At 32.0% G+C, this 18710-nt stretch overlaps 3 protein-coding genes across 3 annotated transcripts; all 3 read left to right on the top strand.

Moving 5' to 3' along the window:
• Nucleotides 1-6232: 6232 nt before the first annotated feature.
• Nucleotides 6233-10325, top strand: LOC101254210 (GDSL esterase/lipase WDL1). Its single transcript, XM_004240895.4, has 6 exons — nt 6233-6594; nt 7776-7853; nt 8249-8389; nt 8803-8879; nt 9015-9164; nt 9807-10325. Exons 1-6 carry the CDS (start codon nt 6484-6486, stop codon nt 10018-10020), a joined length of 771 nt encoding a protein of 256 aa, XP_004240943.1. The 5' UTR covers nt 6233-6483; the 3' UTR covers nt 10021-10325.
• Nucleotides 10326-13700: 3375 nt separating this feature from the next.
• LOC104647972 (uncharacterized) lies at nt 13701-17260 on the top strand. Its single transcript, XM_010323899.4, has 6 exons — nt 13701-15186; nt 15289-15801; nt 15869-16168; nt 16371-16493; nt 16577-17001; nt 17149-17260. The coding sequence occupies exons 1-6, from the start codon at nt 14488-14490 to the stop codon at nt 17258-17260; spliced, it is 2172 nt and encodes a 723-aa protein (XP_010322201.2). The 5' UTR covers nt 13701-14487.
• Nucleotides 17254-18478, top strand: LOC138349148 (uncharacterized). The gene is made up of 3 exons (XM_069299217.1): nt 17254-17284; nt 17513-18093; nt 18170-18478. Exons 2-3 carry the CDS (start codon nt 17564-17566, stop codon nt 18396-18398), a joined length of 759 nt encoding a protein of 252 aa, XP_069155318.1. The 5' UTR covers nt 17254-17284; nt 17513-17563; the 3' UTR covers nt 18399-18478.
• The last annotated feature ends 232 nt before the right edge of the window (nt 18479-18710 follow it).

Raw genomic sequence — 18710 nt, 5'->3', positions numbered from 1 at the left:
GTATTTAAGATTATAAATTTAAAAAACTTATAGAAAATTTCATGAAACATTGAATTTTCATAATACTTTTCATGCTTGTTGAGGTGTTTCATAATTTTTACGAAAAGAAGATTAGGATATAAATTAGACTTTACTTTTCATTTTTTCCCTTATTAATTATTATCAAATTAATTTTTAGAATAATTCAAAGCAATTAAAGTTTCTTGAATTCATCCCATCGAAAATCTAAATGAAGAGTAAACATTGAAAAATATTTTAAAAATAGTCTTGAAAGTTGTACAATTAAGTTAATTTTAAAATATGAAAAATGTCTCAACTCTCAACAATTCAATTATTTGAAACAAAGGGAGTAGTATTGTTTTTTTAGCTGATGTTCGGAACTTGTATTGGAGCCCAATCCATTTTATATCTCGAATTCAAATTCAAAACTTCAGGCCAAGAATGAAATAGGCGTCCTAAGTATTTCATAGGCATAATACATAAAAATGACCGTAATTTGATTTTAGCGGACAACGACGACTTCTAACGTTGAGTGAGCACAAGTAAGATACATAAATTTATATAAAAATTGAACAAGTAGACACACATGTCTTGCATGACATAATACACGTACGATACAAAATTGTCATATAATATCCATTTACTCTTTTTTATACAAGTGCGCACTTGTTGTAAAATCAAGATTATAAGAAGAAGATAAGAGAAGTAGATGTAGGAGAAGACTTTCTTCTTATTCAAGTATTTGTAAGTTTCATATATATATATATATATATATATATATATATATATATATATATATATATATATATATTATAATAGTGAATGAACAACTCTATTTATAGAGTGAGAAATCATTCCAAAGATCACCATATTAAGTATCATAATAAATAGATGCATACTTATCCAAAAAGGTTCATGTAACCTAGTGAATATGAATGGTTGTTCATGTACTAACTTTATGGACTATCCACTTATTTAATGAATTTATAACACTCCCCCTTGGATGTCCATAGATATTGTGCCTCGTTAAAACCTTGCTAGAAAAAAACCCTGTGGAAAAAAATTCTAGTGAAGGAAAAAGAGTATACATATCTTTTGATACGCATTATTTGTTGCCTCATTAAAAACCTTTCTAGGAAAACCCAATGGGACAAAACCTAGATTAAGGAAAAAAGATTACAGTGCGTATTTTACTCCCCCTGATAAAAACCACGATTCAGATGGTTAAGTTTCCTCATTCCAATTTTGTGAACCATCTTCTCAAGAGTTGAGGCCGGTAAAGATTTAGTAAATAAATCTGCTGGATTATCACTCGAACGAATTTGTCGCACATCAATATCACCATTCCTCTGGAGATCATGTGTGAAGAATAATTTTGGTGAAATGTGTTTCGTTCTATCTCCTTTTAATTGAGCTATGCATGCAACATTGTCTTCAAAGAGTATTGTGGGTATCTTGACGTCACACTTCAAACCACATCTTTCTTTGATAGAATGTATTACTGATCTTAACCATACACATTTTTTACTTGCTTCATGAATGACTATTATCTCAGCATGATTTGAAGAAGTAGCGACAATAGACTGCTCCGTAGATCGCCATGATATAGCAGTACCTCCATATGTGAACAGATAGCCTGTTTGTGATCGAGCTTTATGTGGGTCAGATAAATAACCTGCATCTGCATGACCAACAAAATCTGCACTATCTTTGTTAATATAAAACAGACCCATATCACTAGTTCCCCTTAGATATCGCAATATATGTTTAACTCTTTTCCAATGTCTTCGTGTAGGGGAAGAACTATATCTTGCTAACAAATTAACAGAAAATGCTATGTCAGGTCTCGTAGCATTAGCAAGATACATAAGTGCCCCAATTGCACTAAGATAAGGTACTTCTCGACCAAGAGGTTCCTCATTCTCTTCTTGAGGTCGGAATGGATCCTTACTCACTTCAAGTGATCGGACAACCATTGGAGTACTTAATGGATGTGCTTTGTCCATGTAAAATCGTTTCAAGATTTTCTCAGTATAGGCATATTGATGGATGAAGACCCCGTCTACTAAATATTCTATTTGTGGTCCAAGACAAATTTTTGTCTTTCCAAGGTCTTTCATTTCAAATTCTTCCTTTAGATATTCAATTGCCTTTTGAACCTCTTCTGGAGTTCCAATGAGATTAATGTCATCAACATAAACAGCAAGAATAACAAACCCCAATGTTGTTTTCTTAATAAATATACAAGGACAAATGACATCGTTTATATAACCTTGTTTTATCAAGTACTCACTGAGGCGATTATACCACATGCGCCCTGATTGTTTTAAGCCATATAATGACTTTTGTAATCTGATTGAATATATTTCTCGAGATTTTGAACTACATGCTTCAGGCATTTTAAGTCCTTCTGTAACTTTCATATAAATTTCATTATCAAGTGAACCGTAAAGGTAAGCTGTAACCACATCCATTAGATGAATTTCAAGATTTTCATGTACAGCTAAACCAATGAGATATCGAAAAGTTATTGCATCCATAACAAGTGAATATGTTTTTTCATAGTCGACACCAGGTCGTTGAGAGAATCCTTGTGCAACAAGGCGTGCCTTGTATCTTACAATCTCATTTCTCTCATTTCTTTTTCGTACAAAGACCCATGTATAGCCAATTGGTTTAACATCACTAGGCATTTGGACTACTGGTCCAAAAACCTCACGCTTAGCAAGTGAATTCAATTCTGATTGAATTGCTTCTTGCCATTTTGGCCAATCATGTCTTTGTCGACATTCTTCGACGGATAGAGGTTCAAGATCCTCATTTCCTTGCATAATGTTAAGTGCAACATCATATGCGAAAACATTATCCACTATGATTTTTGATCGATCTAAACTTATCCCATCACCTGTAGAAGAACTTATTGAGAGTTCTTCATTTACTTGAGTCTCGGGTTCACTAATTTCTTCAGGAATATCAGGATTAATCAGATCTTGAATTTCTTCGTGAAATTCTTTTATAGTGTCATTTTTTGTACTTCTTTTTCTAGGATTCTTATCTTTTGAACCCAATGGCCTACCACGCTTCAGGCGTATTTGTGATTCAGAAGCTATGACACTTGTAGATGGTCCTTTTGGGACGTCGATTCGGATAGGCACATTTACTGCAGGAATATGTGACTTTATTATCCTTTTTGAATCAGTAAATGCGTCTGGCATTTGATTTGCTATGTTTTACAAATGGATGATCTTCTGGACCTCTTGTTCACACACAGGGGAGCGTGGATCAAAATGAGATAATGATGAAATTTTCCATGCAATTTCACTTTTAAGTTTATTTTTCTCTCCCCCAATTGCGGAAAATTTGTTTCATCAAATCGACAATTTGCAAATCTTGCAGTGAATAAATCTCCCGTCAATGGATCAAGGTAGCGAATTATTAAGGGTGAATCAAACCCAACATATATGCCTAACCTTCTTTGAGGGCCCATCTTGGTGCGCTGAGGTGGTGCTACAGGCACATATACAGCACATCCAAAAATTCGAAGATGAACAATATTTGGTTCATGACCAAATACCAATTGTAATGGGGAGTATTTATTATAATGAGTCGGTCTGAGACGAACAAGTGATGCTGCATGTAAGATAACATGACCCTAAACAGTAGTAGACAACTCACTTTTCATAAGTAGAGGTCTTGCTATCAATTGTAAGCGCTTAATAAATGACTCAGCAAGGCCATTTTGAGTATGAACATGAGCTACAGGATGTTCAACTTTTATCCCTACCGATACGCAATAAGCATCAAAAGCTTGGGATGTGAATTCGCCAACATTATCAAGACGAATTGTCTTAATGGGATACTCTGGAAATTACGCTCTTAATCGTATCATTTGTGCCAATAATTTTGCAAACGCCAGGTTGCGAGATGATAAGAGGCACACATGAGACCATCTTGAAGATGCGTCTATTAGGACCATAAAATATCTAACGACCCACTAGATGGATGAATAGGTCTACAAATATCCCCATGTATTCGTTCCAAAAATTGAGGGGATTTAATGTTAACCTTCATTGGTGATGGCCTAGTAATCAATTTGCCTTGGCAGCAAGCAGCACACGAAAACTCATCATTTGTAAGAATCTTCAGGTTCTTTAATGGATGACCATTTGAGTTTTCAATGATTCGTCTCATCATTATTGATCCAGGATGACCTATTCGGTCATGCCAAAGCACAAAAGTCTTTAAGTCAGTAAACTTCTGGTTTACGATAGAGTGTGCTTCAATCGTACTTATTTTTGCATAATACAGGCCAGAAGATAAAGTTGATAATTTCTCCAATACATATTTCTGGTTTGAGACAATCTTGGTAATACCAAGGTATTCAACATTCATTTCATTTATTGTCTCAACATGATATCCATTTCGGCGAATATCTTTAAAACTTAACAGGTTTCTTGGGGATTTAGAAGAGAACAAAGCATCTTCTATGACAAGTTTTGTCCCCTTAGGCAGAAATATAGTAGCTCTTCCGGAGCCTTCTATTAATTTTGAATTACCAGAAATTGTAGTAACATTTGCTTTTCTTGTAAGCAAGTAGGAGAAGTATTTCTCATCTTTGAATATGGCGTGCGTTGTTTCACTATCAATTATACAAATATCTTCATGATTGATCATTGAGGTATCCATATATTCTTCAAGATAAAAAATATAAAAGAAATAAACATTATAATATTATTACTAAAAACAATACACAACCTTTTAGTTATTTACAAATCTAGGAAAACATATTCATACTAGTTCATATAAATGACGAAAATGAAATATATTTATATTATTACAGACCCATCACCTATCAGGTGATCTATCTTTCCTTCGGGGTTCTCAAAGAAATCCGTTACATCTAGATGCATGGGTTCAACAGTATCTTCCGTGATAAAGTTGGCTTCTGCGTTATTTTTCACCTCCTTTAGGGAAGCTTGATATAACTCAACCAGGTGCCTTGGCGTACGACAGTTACGTGACCAATGTCCTTTTCCTCCACATCGATAACATTTGTTGTCTGAATTTTTCTTCTGCACTACTTCATGTTTTTCATTCTTCTTTTTACACTGATGGTGTTGAATGTTATTATTTAGTGCAAGACGATCACCATGATTAAAATTTCTTCCTCGACCACGACCACGGTCACGACTGGGGTCACGACCTTTTTCACGCTTAGATTGGTGAAAATTTGCCGTATTTACTTCAGGAAATGGCATAGAACCAGTAGGTCGACTTTCATGATTTTTCATCAGTAAATCATTATGTTGTTCAGCAACAAAGAGATGTGAGATTAATTTGGAATACTTTTTAAATCCCATTTCTCGGTATTGCTGCTGCAGAAGCATACTCGAGGCAGGGAAAGTGGAAAACGTTTTTTCCAGCATATCATGGTCAGTGATATTTTCTCCACATAATTTTAATTGTGAGATAATTTTAAACATAGAAGAGTTATACTCACTGATAGATTTAAAATCTTGAAGTCTCAAGTGGATCCAATCATAACGTGCCTGTGGAAGGACAACCAACTTCAGGTGGTCATATCTATCTTTTAAATTGTTCCACAACACCAGAGGATCCTTAATAGTGAGATATTCCATTTTCAAACTCTCATCAAGGTGATGACGGAGAAATATCATCGCCTTAGCACGGTTTTGATTCGATGCTTGATTATTTTCTTGGATGGTGTCTGCTAGACCCATCGCATCAAGATGAATTTCTGCATCGAGTGCCCATGATAGATAGCTTTTTCCCGATATGTCTAGAGCAAGAAATTCAAGTTTAGAAAGATTAGACATTATTTAAAAATAAAGGAAATTCTTATCTCCGAGGCTTTGAAAGTCTTTACTTGAACTGGTAGAGACTCGTGCTGATAACGTGTTGTAAAATCAAGATTATAAGAAGAAGATAAGAGAAGTAGATATAGGAGAAGACTTTCTTCTTATTCAAGTATTTGTAAGTTTCATATATATATATATATATTAAATAGTGAATGAACAACCCTATTTATAGAGTGAAACATCATTCCAAAGGTCACCAGTATCATAATAAATAGATACATACTTATCCAAAAAGGTTCATGTAACCTAGTGAATATGAATAGTTGTTCATGTACTAATTTTATGGACTATCCACTTATTTAATGAATTTATAACAGCACTTATATATTTCTAAAATTAAAAATCATAATTGCAATTGAAACCAAACTAAAAATCATGTTTATATATGTCATATATTTCAAATGCATGGAAAAAAAATACTAAGTTAGGTGAGGAAGTGTAATCCTAACACCCAGTAGTAGGTAGAAATAAGACAGATGAGTTGCCACTTCCGTATTTGAATTGAATGGAGTAATACAAAAGAGGGGAAAATTGAAAGATGAGGTTATAACAAGGAAGGGAAGAGAAGAGAAGAGAAGAGAATAAGGGTTTCGGTGAATCGAGGATGGTTGGACCACAGAGACCACAGTTCGTTCTCTTTGGATCCTCTATTGTTCAGATCAGTTACAGCAATGGCGGTTGGGGCGCTATTCTCTCCGACATTTATGCCCGCAAAGTATCTTTCTCTCTTTTCTACTATTTGTTTGTTACAACTTCATGTTTTGCTATTTGTTTGTTATTCTGGAAACTATGCTGGGTGGTTGGGGTTACAAAAATAATCAACACTACTGCTTAAACAAACAAGGAACAATATACCAGTTATATTTTAATCATAATGACACAATCAACTATGCTGGTTGCCAAAATGAGTTGTTCTGCATCTTGTTTAGACTCGCATCCTTTTCACAAGTAACCTAGTTGTAGTAATGTCTAAATAATGGAGTTTTCCAAAACTAGTTACTTGCCTATCATTATAACCCTACTACTTCCATACTTAGGGTTCCTTTGGTTGGTATAAATAATCGAAGACTACCTAATACCTCCGACCAAATGGAGGCATTTTATCCCAAGATTATTATACCTTATATCTCACACCTAACGACTCCTAGGTTTAAAGTCATACATATCTTTCCTTTCATCAAGTTTGAAAACCTTCATTGAAATGTTTCTTGTGCTTCTCATCATTCTCACACTTCACTGAATTCCGATATCAATGAGCCAGTGAGAGGTGCCATGTGTTTATAATGAAATAGGTGCTCGCCTTATGGTTCTCAGTCCTCTTTTGCTGAAATGCCTTTTGAAAAGATTTTTTCCTAGCATCGGATATCTTCCTGGAGAGGAAGACTAGTGCCAGATCAAGCATCCTCATTTTCTCTTTACTAGTTTGGAATATTAGGTATCCCTGCTAAATATATTTTTTTTAATTGTTATCATAGGGTCTTGAATGTTAAGTTACACATCTGTTTTTTCTCGGTGTTGGAAACTTAACTTTTCCAGCATTTTCCATTTAGTGATTTTTTTTGATGTTGGAGTAAATTAATCGAGATATAATGGATGAGAGTGTCATTTGATGATGAATCTGATGACTGACATCTGTTTCGTATGTCTTGTTTTGGTATTGGTTCCATGTTACTTGGGGAAATTTGAAGTGCTCTCTTGTTGTGATCTTAAAAGTGCTTGTGTTGAAGTTTTCAGGTTCAACATTTACTGTAAAGTACCTCTTATACAAAGCTTTGTCTCATCACTCATGCACTAACGAATCCTGGCTTAAACTATTAACATCACAGTTCCATTAACTTACGCAGTGAGTCTTGATTTAGTAGAGATTAGAGAGTAATACCTTCTACTATACTGTAGGCGGACATATTATTGCGAGGTTACTATGGTTGGAACTCAAGACGTGCTATACAGGTCCTTGATCAAGTGTTTCCAAAGGTATTGCATCTTGCTCCCCAATATCTCTGAATGTTCAATTCATGTGAAAGTTTAAGTATAGCTGGTTTGGTTAGACGCTCCCTTTGCCTGATTTCTTCTTTTATTGACAGTTAAAAGACTGATTAATACTGCTGTTTGAACAATCCTTTTCCCCAAGAAATAGTGCTATTTGCGTTAGAACTTATCTTATGCGTTTTGGTTCATATCATCTGACTATCAGAACGTTACCAATGTCTTCTTGGATTTTTATTGTGGAGAGCTTTTAAGAATTCAGAATGTCCTGTAGAAACCTACTTGTGTTTTTTTAAAGATATCTCATCTGGACATCTGATATTGGACGACATTTCCTATATACTAACTTTTGACTTCTTAAAATGGTGTTTTTCGTCTTCCAGGATGCAACTGTTCAGCCTACATTGGTGATTGTTTACTTTGGTGGTAATGATTCAATGGGACCTCATTCATCTGGATTGGGTCCTCATGTACCTCTTCCAGAGTACATTGAGAACATGAGAAAAATTGCAACTCATCTCAAGGTATCTTATTTTACTACAATAATGTCCTTTTCTTTTGTTTTCGAGCTGCCTGTTTGCTATTTTTATCTATAAAAATATGAACACATTGAGAACATGAGAAAAATTGCAACTCATCTCAAGGTATCTTATTTTACTACAATAATGTCCTTTTCTTTTGTTTTCGAGCTGCCTTTTTGCTATTTTTATCTATAAAAACATGAACAGTTAGCTGCCTCAAGAGAACATAACGCCTTTAGATACGTAATATTCGAGAGATCTTGAAATTATTTCACTTCGTTATATACATTGGATTTCACTTACTTTAATCAAATTGCAGTAATTATTTTTTTTGAGAAAAAAAATATTAAAAAATACAGTAATTATTGATCCCTGAATTTTTCTTTTTCTTGTTTTCTTTTGGTGGGGGTGGTTAGAGCATCTCAGAGAATATTCGCATAATTTTTCTCAGTTGTCCACCTGTTGACGAGGCCAGAATTCGTGAAAATACAAGGTAATTCAATAACCATCATCAATATCATGTTATCTTTTACATTTTTGCTGTACTTATTTCCAAGTTCCATTCTCTGAACTGCATTTTGCCCTTTTTCTGATTAATGAAAAACGTTTTCATCTCCTTTGGAAACAGTGCATATTTCAGTGAGTTGGTTCGAACAAATGAATTGTGTCGACAGTATTCTGAGGCCTGTATAGAGCTATGCAAAGAGATGAATCTGAAGGTTGTTGATCTTTGGACAGCACTTCAGAAAAGAAAAGATTGGTTGACTGCTTGTTTTACGTAAGTTCAGCTAACTATGTGTTTGTGCAAGTTGTATCTCTACCAAATTGAGAACCTCTGCGATCATTGAACTGTTTCTTTCCTAAAGTTCAGTCAAATTCTTATCTTCTTGTGTTGTTATGAAGATGAAATAAGCTTCCCCTTTTAGTTAATTGGTTTGTCTTTGACTCAAAAGTTCTTTTATAATTATTTATCCCTAAATATTGTTTCTGATTGGTTGGAAAATAAGTTTTGAGATGTTCAGCATTACAACTGAAGATCATGGGAAAATCTTTGTACACTAAATTTGTGGTATTTATTAGCATCACCCACAGAAATTGAACTTCCAGCATTGTCTCATAGCTCTAGTTGTATTTTCTGAATACCTCCTCCAGAAAATACCATGAAATCAGTTTATGGAAGTTCTATATATGGCGTAGCAAGTTGTAGTTGGGATCGAAGTATTTTTTTTCCAGTAGTTTGTTCAAGAATGCTGAGTTATGTTCACTATACTAGTGACAATATCTTTTTGTATCTGATTCCTGACAAGGAATATTGTGTGTCGGTGATTATAGAGCAATCATTTCTCCATTCCCAGTTTCTCATTTTTTCCAGAGGAAACAAGGGCATAGTTTTTGAATTTGTTTGATGTGTTTTATACAGGGATGGGATTCACTTAGCGGAGGAGGGGAGTAAAATAGTTGTTGAAGAGATCCTCAAGGTGTTGAAGGAAGCCGAGTGGACACCTAGTTTACACTGGAAATCAATGGCAACAGAATTTCCTGAAGATTCTCCTTATGATTTGGTTTTAGCAGATGGTAAAACCACAATAAACCCATCTGACTGGACTTACCATCGACAAATTCAATGGGATTAGATTAACCTTCAAACATAAAGCTTCACAATGTATCCTATATTTTCCCTTTTCATTCAAATGCTAATTTGTCACTTCTTTATTCATAAAATATATTGAAATTACTCTTGGCCCAACTAGGCCTTTAGTTAATAAATAATACTATATCTAGTGTTTGTAATTATGTGATTGTATCTTCTATTTTAGGATGGACAATGTAGCACTTTTGTTCCACAAGTTGGAGATGGAATATTCCCAACTTACAATAACATATCACCGTGTAATTGCTCCTTTGGTAAATATATCTGTCCTTTGATCCTTGCTTGCTATGTATTTTGTGTTAACTATACCTTCATGCAATCTTTCTTTCAAGAAATGACAATCTTACTCTGTTTTGTCTGTTCATGATAGGTAGGATTTAAGGTAATTTGTACACTCTCTTTAATTATTTGTCCACTTTTTTTTTAATTGTTTCTAGTTACTTGTTCATTTTGACAAATCAAAAAAAGAACAATTTCTTTTATCTATTATATGCTCAATTAATTATTTTGAAAAAGGTAGAACTTCTAGAAAATCTTAAGTTTTTAATTGGGCAAACTAAATGAATCTCACTAGTATAGATTCTAGTTAGTAAGATTTCCGATAGTTTCAAATAATACTTTTACCATATTTTGCGCTTAGGAAACATGAGCATGAATCCATCTGCAGAATTTTAAAATTGACATACATATAATTATTTGTTTATTTTGTTTAAATTAATTGATTGTAACTAATTTTCTTAATTAGAGGAGTGATTGAGGATTTTCATATTATATGGACAATCGATTCTGGAAATTTAAATTAATCAAATCACTTAATATAAGACAGAAATTTAAGGAGAGTAATTATGTTTAATTAATTTAATTTCATTATTCTTTGAAATAATAAATTCATTAATATTATTAATAAAAGACAAAATCATGTATATCTTGGTCATGTAATTTGATTAATTTTATTTTATTACTCTTAAAAATATAAATTTATTAATTTGATGTATTTACTATCAATATATGATGTATTCAACAAATTAAACACTTAAATGCATAAATATCATACAAGTACATTCATATGTATCATAGAAGTATCTAGTATTAGTTTTATGTATTTCCTATATGTATCTAATATTAATTTCATGTATCTATTTATATTATCTAATATTATCTCATGTATCTTTTATATGTCTAATTTGATGTATCAAATATCAGTTTCCTACTTCATATCCAAAAATATGTATCTCATATACATAGTAAGAATATACATATAATTGTATGTATCTACATATGGAGTGTAACTAAAAATCATGATCTTAGAGTATTTGTTGTAACATTAATAAAAAATATAAAAAACTTGAAAGCTCTTTCTATTTTTTAGTATCTGACATTTTATTCGTAGATACATATAATTTTAACTCGGATACATTAAATCTTTAACTAGATACATGTACAACTAATATCCTTCATATCTCTTTCCTCTTGAGCATAGATCAACGCCACTTCCGTTGCACGTTTCCTCGCCATCATGAAACCAACGTCTCCGACAAAAACTTCACCAAACTAGAAGGAAATCTTATGTTCTTAGTTGCGCTCTTCTCCTAGGCACACTGAAGAAGTCTTGTTTGATCAATACTATTAATGAATAATACTATTAATATCTTACTCTCTTTGGTTCGACATGTATGAGATATACACATGATTATATAACTATTGATAATTATCAGGTCTAATGTGTTTTGAGTTGTCATTATCCCAATATTATACAGATTACATTTAAAAATTATTTATTTCTATAGATTAATTTTATTGAAACTTAATTAATTAAACAAATTACATAATAAGTTTAGCAACAAGCATAAGTAATGATTCATAATTTATCAAATCGACATAATATGGGAGATAAAACTTATATGATTAATAATATTAATGTCTGACTCTCTTTAATTCGAAACATATCAGCTATATGCATGATTTCTGTATCTATCGATATTTACCAAGTGTAATGTGTTTCGAGTTGTCCTTGTCTCAATATTTAATTACATTTTAAAATGATTAAATTATAAAACTTAATTTTATTTAAACATTATAATTTTAAAAAAATTACTCAATTGGAGATCGTTTTAGTAACCAATATAAGTGATGATTCACGACTTAATCAAATTGACACAATATAGGAGGAAAGACTTGTATGATTAATACTATAAATATCTGACTCTCTTTGATTGGACACAAATGAACTTTATGCATGATTTCTATAATTATCTATATTTACCATGTTTAATGTATCTTGAGATGTCTTCACCTCAATATTACAAACTACTTTTAAATTATTTAAATATATAGTTTATTTTTTATTTATACATAATAATTTTTTTTAAAAATACTTAATTGAAGGTCATTTTAGTAATGAATGTAAGTAATTATTCACAATTTATCAAAATCAATGTAATATAGAGGATAAGAAGTGATTAAACGCTTTAGTTTTTCACGCAAGTGTTCTCAATTTACACTATGAAATCATATGATAATATCAAGAATAAGAGTATCAAGTAAAAAGGCAAAACACTTTAGAACATACATCTAAAAATAGTTAAATGATCAGATTAAATAGGTTAAAATCGATGAGAACTCAAAATAACAAGAGGACCATCTTTAACAACCGAAAAAATAAATTAACCTCTAAGATGAATTAATATATCACAGTAGCTTTAATACGAGTTAATATCTTATGAGAAATTATCTAACAAGATTATTGAACTTTATTTTATATCAATAAAATCACTTAATTTAAAGTTTTTTAGCTTTAGAAATCACTCAAATTAAAAAATTTGACATGACAAAATAAATTATTTTATGTAAAAATAACTTAAATACACAACTATAATTTTTATATTCTCTAATTTTCCCTACTTTTTTTAAATATTACATAATTCCCTATTTTTTTTTATTTTAGTATAAGTTTTTAGATACATTACACTCTCTCTCCTATAATACACATTTACCAATTTTAATGCCTATTTTTTCTCCATTAAAACACTCAACCTCTTAAATCAGTTTTTGAATTTTAAATTTTTTCCATTTAAACACTCAACCTTTTAATCATCTTTTTAATTTTGAATTATTAAATTTAATTAAATTTAAATAAAAGAACAAATTTTGAAATTTTGAATTTCAAAATTCAAAAAACATAGAAGCAGGGTTCCACTGCATTCTACCGTTCTTACCAAATTCACGTTGCACTTCTTTTTTTTTCCTTAATCGTCTTCATCCCTTCATAAATTTGAATCTTCTCAACCCAGCAGATTTTTCTATTTTCTTCTTTTTATTCTTAATCCATATTCGACTATTTCTTCCTAATATTGAATCGTAAGAACCCAGACCCTTTTTATAGTTAATCCATCATCAATTCATATATTCTTCTCTTTTTCGTTTTTGTTAATTGTTCTATTACTTCATAGTAATGGATCCGTCAATCAATAGAAGGATATATGATTCCGATGATGATAATTGGAAAGAAAATAGGAAAAAGTTTTTGCATGATCCTATGAATCTTCAAAAGGATTCAAACAAAGACCATGGCGAAACATCAAAGGTTGTAAAAATACAACCAAAAAGGAAAAAAGAAGCAGCAAACACTGTTGTTAGGCCTACATTGTCTCGGGTTAGTATATTGGTACTTAAAAATGGTGTTGTTTAAATTAGTAAAATTTTTAAGGAATCAAGTGTGCTTGCTGATACATTTTAAAAAGGGTGTATAGTGTTTTAGATGGTCAACTGATACGTGAATTTGTTGTGTTTCATAATATTTTATATGTATCATTAGGTTTTTGAAAATTATTATAATGTATCATTCAATAAGTGTAGTAAAGTATAATCTGTGCTTGATGATACATGTTGAATCTGTGTGTACATTGTTTAGTAAATGTAATGATACATGTAGTAGCTATGTATCACATGTTCTGCATGTAGTATGAATTCCTGTATGATATCATGTATCAATAAGGTATTAGTTGTTTAGTTGATTTACTCATACATGTTTTGAAACTTGTTATAATGTATCATTCATTAAGTTTAATAAATGCTTAATCAGATATAGTTGATGATACATATAGATTCTTTGTGTATGTTGTTTAGTCGCTGTTTATGATACATGTATTAGACATGTATCACATGTTATAATGTTTTATTTAATTCAATGATACATGTTATAGACATGTATCACATGTTTTTCATATAGTATGAAATTCTGAAAACTGAAACCATGTATCATTAAGTTATTAGTTGTTTTATTTAGTAGTTATATTTCTATATCGTTTTAATTTGCGGTTTTATTTTCAAATTGCAGCCACTGAAGTACAAGATTAAAAAGATACCAACACATCCCATAAGGTTTGCTGTCAACTTTAACAACAATTTCCTAAAGGACTTTGAAAAATACGTGGGGGATAATGTTATCCAAATGTTTAAGGATACAATTTTTGGACCCTTTTTAGACATATCTAAATGTAATTTTCAGGGTCAAATAACTAAGTGCTTATTGCTTTTAGAATTGGAACAAAGCAACCCTAATATGTTGCATATTAGACATTCCAACGGGTGTGTCCTGAAATTTGGTATAGATGATTTTGCATTATTAACAGGACTTAAGGTCAGAGGAAATACCAATGATTTCAAATACCCAGAACAAACTAATTGTATGCTTTTTAAAAAGTATTTCCCTGGTGCAGTCAATAGTGTTACAAAGCATCAACTAGTTCAAAGGTTTAAGATGGGTAATTGGGAGAGCAATCAGGATGCACTCCAAATGTCTATACTGTTCTTTATTCATACATTTGTATTAGCTTCTATTGATAACACAGCGATATCTATTGTCGACTTTCTAATGGTTGAAGATGGTAGATATCAACATTTTCCTTGGGGTCAGCTATCATTTTCCAAACTAATTGGTTCACTTAGACAGGATTTTGACGTTAGTAAAAAGTTGTACCGATTATATGGGATGCCATATGCACTAAATGTTTGGATATACGAATGTGCATCCAATTTAAATTCAGAAATAGCTGTGAGAGAACGCAATGTCATCCCAAGAATATGCAATTGGAGAGTTGTGTCTGAAAAGGCAAAGTTTGAAATGCTTATGTCCACCATTTTCCAAAAGGTAAAATTTTATTTTTGTATATGGAATATCGTTATTTATGTCTTTGTGATACATTACTGTATCTAACAGTTAAATTATCTTATGTGTTTGTGATACATTTAGAATGCATGTTCAAACATTGTCCCAACAGCAGAGGAAATTGAAGCTTTTGATATTGCTCAAGTTGAACATGCTCATTCTACATCAATACCATTAGTACAACCAAACGAGCAAGATGATTTGGATGATTTCTCCACAAAACCGCCAGAACAGTTATTGAGGACATATTCTAGAGTGTCTGATACATCTCCTCCACCACCGCCAAAAAGAAGAAAAAAATCGATTATTCAAAAAAAGAAGGTGTCAGAACAGAAACAGCCTGATCAATCAAATGTGTCTCCGACACCGGATGATGATGTACATGTTTCCATGTCAAGTCTGCCTCAACATTCGAATGCTGATGATGTACATGGTTCTGTTCCACAAGTGTCACCGAAATCGGTTGCTGATGTACATGGTTCTGTTCCAGACGTTTCTCAGAACCCGGCTGCTCATGTTCATGGATATGCAGATTCACAGAATGTCAACAATATAATTCCTCATATTGAAGAGTTGAAAGGATATTTGAAAACTTACGTAAGTAAATTATTTTGTAATTTTTAAACAAACTTTTATTTATCCTAAATGTATCTACAATTTTTAGGTTGACAAGAAATTTGAGGAATTGATTATTTTGATAAAAGCAAATCACTCCCAGCTGATGCAATCTATTAGCAAAGAGAACATCAATTTTCAGGCTGATACAAGCACATTTCAGTCTTACAAACAAACATCTCAGCAAATACCGGTTGATCTCGATGATATGGGTGGTGTAGCTGAGGATGGTGGTGGTTTTTCTGGTAAAAATGGTGAGCATCATATCGTCGACGATGCAGGGGATGTCAATGTGGATGGTGTTGGTGTTGCCGTAAATGAGGGTGAACCAATAGTCACTGATCCAAAGGTAATGTTTATGATACAGTGGGTATGTTGTGTATCATGCACATATAGTCAATGCTTTGTATCATGATCATTTTTTTTCTCATTTTATATTCTGTCATGTATCATTCATATTTAATCAATACTATGTATCATGTGATTGTTATCAATGTTACGTATCAGCACAAATTATATTAACAGTTTTTATTTCAAAACTGCATATTCAGGATGGTGACGCACATCAGTCGCACCAAGATTTAAATGAACATATCATGGACCAACCCGTTGACGACAATGTTCATCACAACATCCCTCATGTGTTGCCCGAAAAAACAACAACAGATTCATCGGTACATTTTTCAATTTTGATTTATGACACACAATTTCATTACACACAAATTTATTCTAAAAATCATTACATCATATTATACAGGATTCTTCAACTTCAACAACAATATCGCCATCAACTCAAGCAGCAATAGAAGCGCTTATCAAAGATTTGGGTAAAGATGCTACCAATGCTAGACCATTATATTCTTACGATCCAAAGAATATAACTAGCAGCCAGTACTTGTTGACCGACAGTCAATTACCCACTGAAATTCCAATAACGGGGATTGCTGTTAAAACTGATGCAGTCACTCCTGCGCATAGAAATAGAATGCCTTCGAGAAGGATTCAATCTCCATATTGTACTTCTCTTGGGTCAAGCGAAAAGGGAAAAGAGAAATTGAAGGATATGGCTCGACTCCATTTCCCGTTCGAAGGATGTGGCATTGCAGATAAAGTTTCACCGAAACTGATTGAGGATTACATGAATTGGTTGTTGAGGGGGCTTCTAAAAAATCATAACAATAAGTAAGTTTTATACATTTTTTTTCTCAGTGTTAGGCGTAATCATTTTATATACAACTAATTCATTATACTTTGTTATATAAAAACTGTAAATAATTGAGTGTTATGTATCATGTGGATACATTGAAAACTTAAGTATCATATATGCAGGAACCCATCGGACGATAAATACAGATCAAGATCTTCTTCTTTTGGATTTACGATGATGGACTTTGTTGTTGCTTTTCCAATGAACAAGAATTGGTTTTATGCCATGTCATAGCCAAACAAGTGTTGGTCTGATGAGGTAAAATATTAAACTATTTATGAAATATGTATCAGTCATAACTATATTATAACGTCATGATACATTATCTATAAGTATCATACTATTTAATTAGCAATGATACATTATGTATAAGTATCATACTATTTAATTTGCAAAAGTATCATACTATATTCACATAATTATATTTCTTTTTTTATATTGTTTAGATGTAAATAATTTCTTACTCTGTTTTCATTTTGTTTATAGCACATCGATGTGATTTTTTACTACCTTCGTAAAAAATCAAAACTTTGCAGCATGGATCAATACAGATACACAACAACCCACTGTTTGTTCATGTCACATGTAAAAAACTGTTATGATAGATATTACATGGACGATGATGATGATAGTCTTACTACACAAGAACATATTGATCGCGCTTCAATTGTATCTGTACATGAGAGGTCAATAATTAACATCATCAAAGGGTTTGGAATACCAGCTGCTTTACCATGGCATCTTGTAGATGAGGTCTACATCCCAATTAACTGTGATCAACAATTCCATTGGGTGTTGGCTGTTGTTGAGTTGAAAAACAGGTTGATAAGGGTTTTTGACTCATCAATTAGCACAAGGAAACAAACAATTCCTCATGAGATCAAGATGTTGTCTAAAATGCTTCCTTCATACCTACTTGACAGTGGTTTTTTTGAAGAAAATGAACGCACAAATTTTGCTGATTGTCAAGCATATAAAGACAACAATAATGGATCACTTCTGGAGCCTCAAGTTCCTTTCATGATAGAATTTGCACAAGACATCCCTACACAGGAAAGCGATAGCCTGTAAGTATCAAGAATTTTTTCAGTTGCCCTTTTTAATGTATCATTAAGTTTTTAATTTATTCTGTATTTTTTGTAGAGACTGTGGGTTATATGTTACTGCATTTGCCGAGTATATCAGTGACCAAATCAATATATCTTATGCTGATTTTAATCCTGATTACCTGCGTCAAAGATATGGAGCATTGCTGTGGAGTTATGGAATTGAGAAGGCTAAGTGCGGATATGTTAGCGACAATGATGATCCACCAAAATCCAGGGGCGTAGTCACACCACCACCAGAAGAAGATTTAGTTCACATAGCGTAGCATTTCATGATAAAACAATGTTTTAATGTTATATTTATTATTTTTATATGTTATTGAACAACTATTTTTATCCTTTTTAATGTTATTTTTTTGGTTTTATCAATTTCCATGAATATTTTTTTCACATTACGTAACAAATTTGTTTATATTGAAGATATAAATATCAAATGATAGACATAAACATTTTTAAATTTTTAATTAAAAATAGACATAATAAATATACTGACAAAACCAGGTTTAAATCATTTAATAAAGTATAATCAAAGTATTTATAATCAAACATAGACATAAAGATTTTTAAATTTTTTATTT

Source organism: Solanum lycopersicum, chromosome 6, assembly GCF_036512215.1.
Source record: "Solanum lycopersicum chromosome 6, SLM_r2.1".
In the NCBI taxonomy this organism is placed as follows: domain Eukaryota; kingdom Viridiplantae; phylum Streptophyta; class Magnoliopsida; order Solanales; family Solanaceae; genus Solanum; species Solanum lycopersicum.
This window is presented reverse-complemented; position numbering and strand designations above follow the sequence as displayed.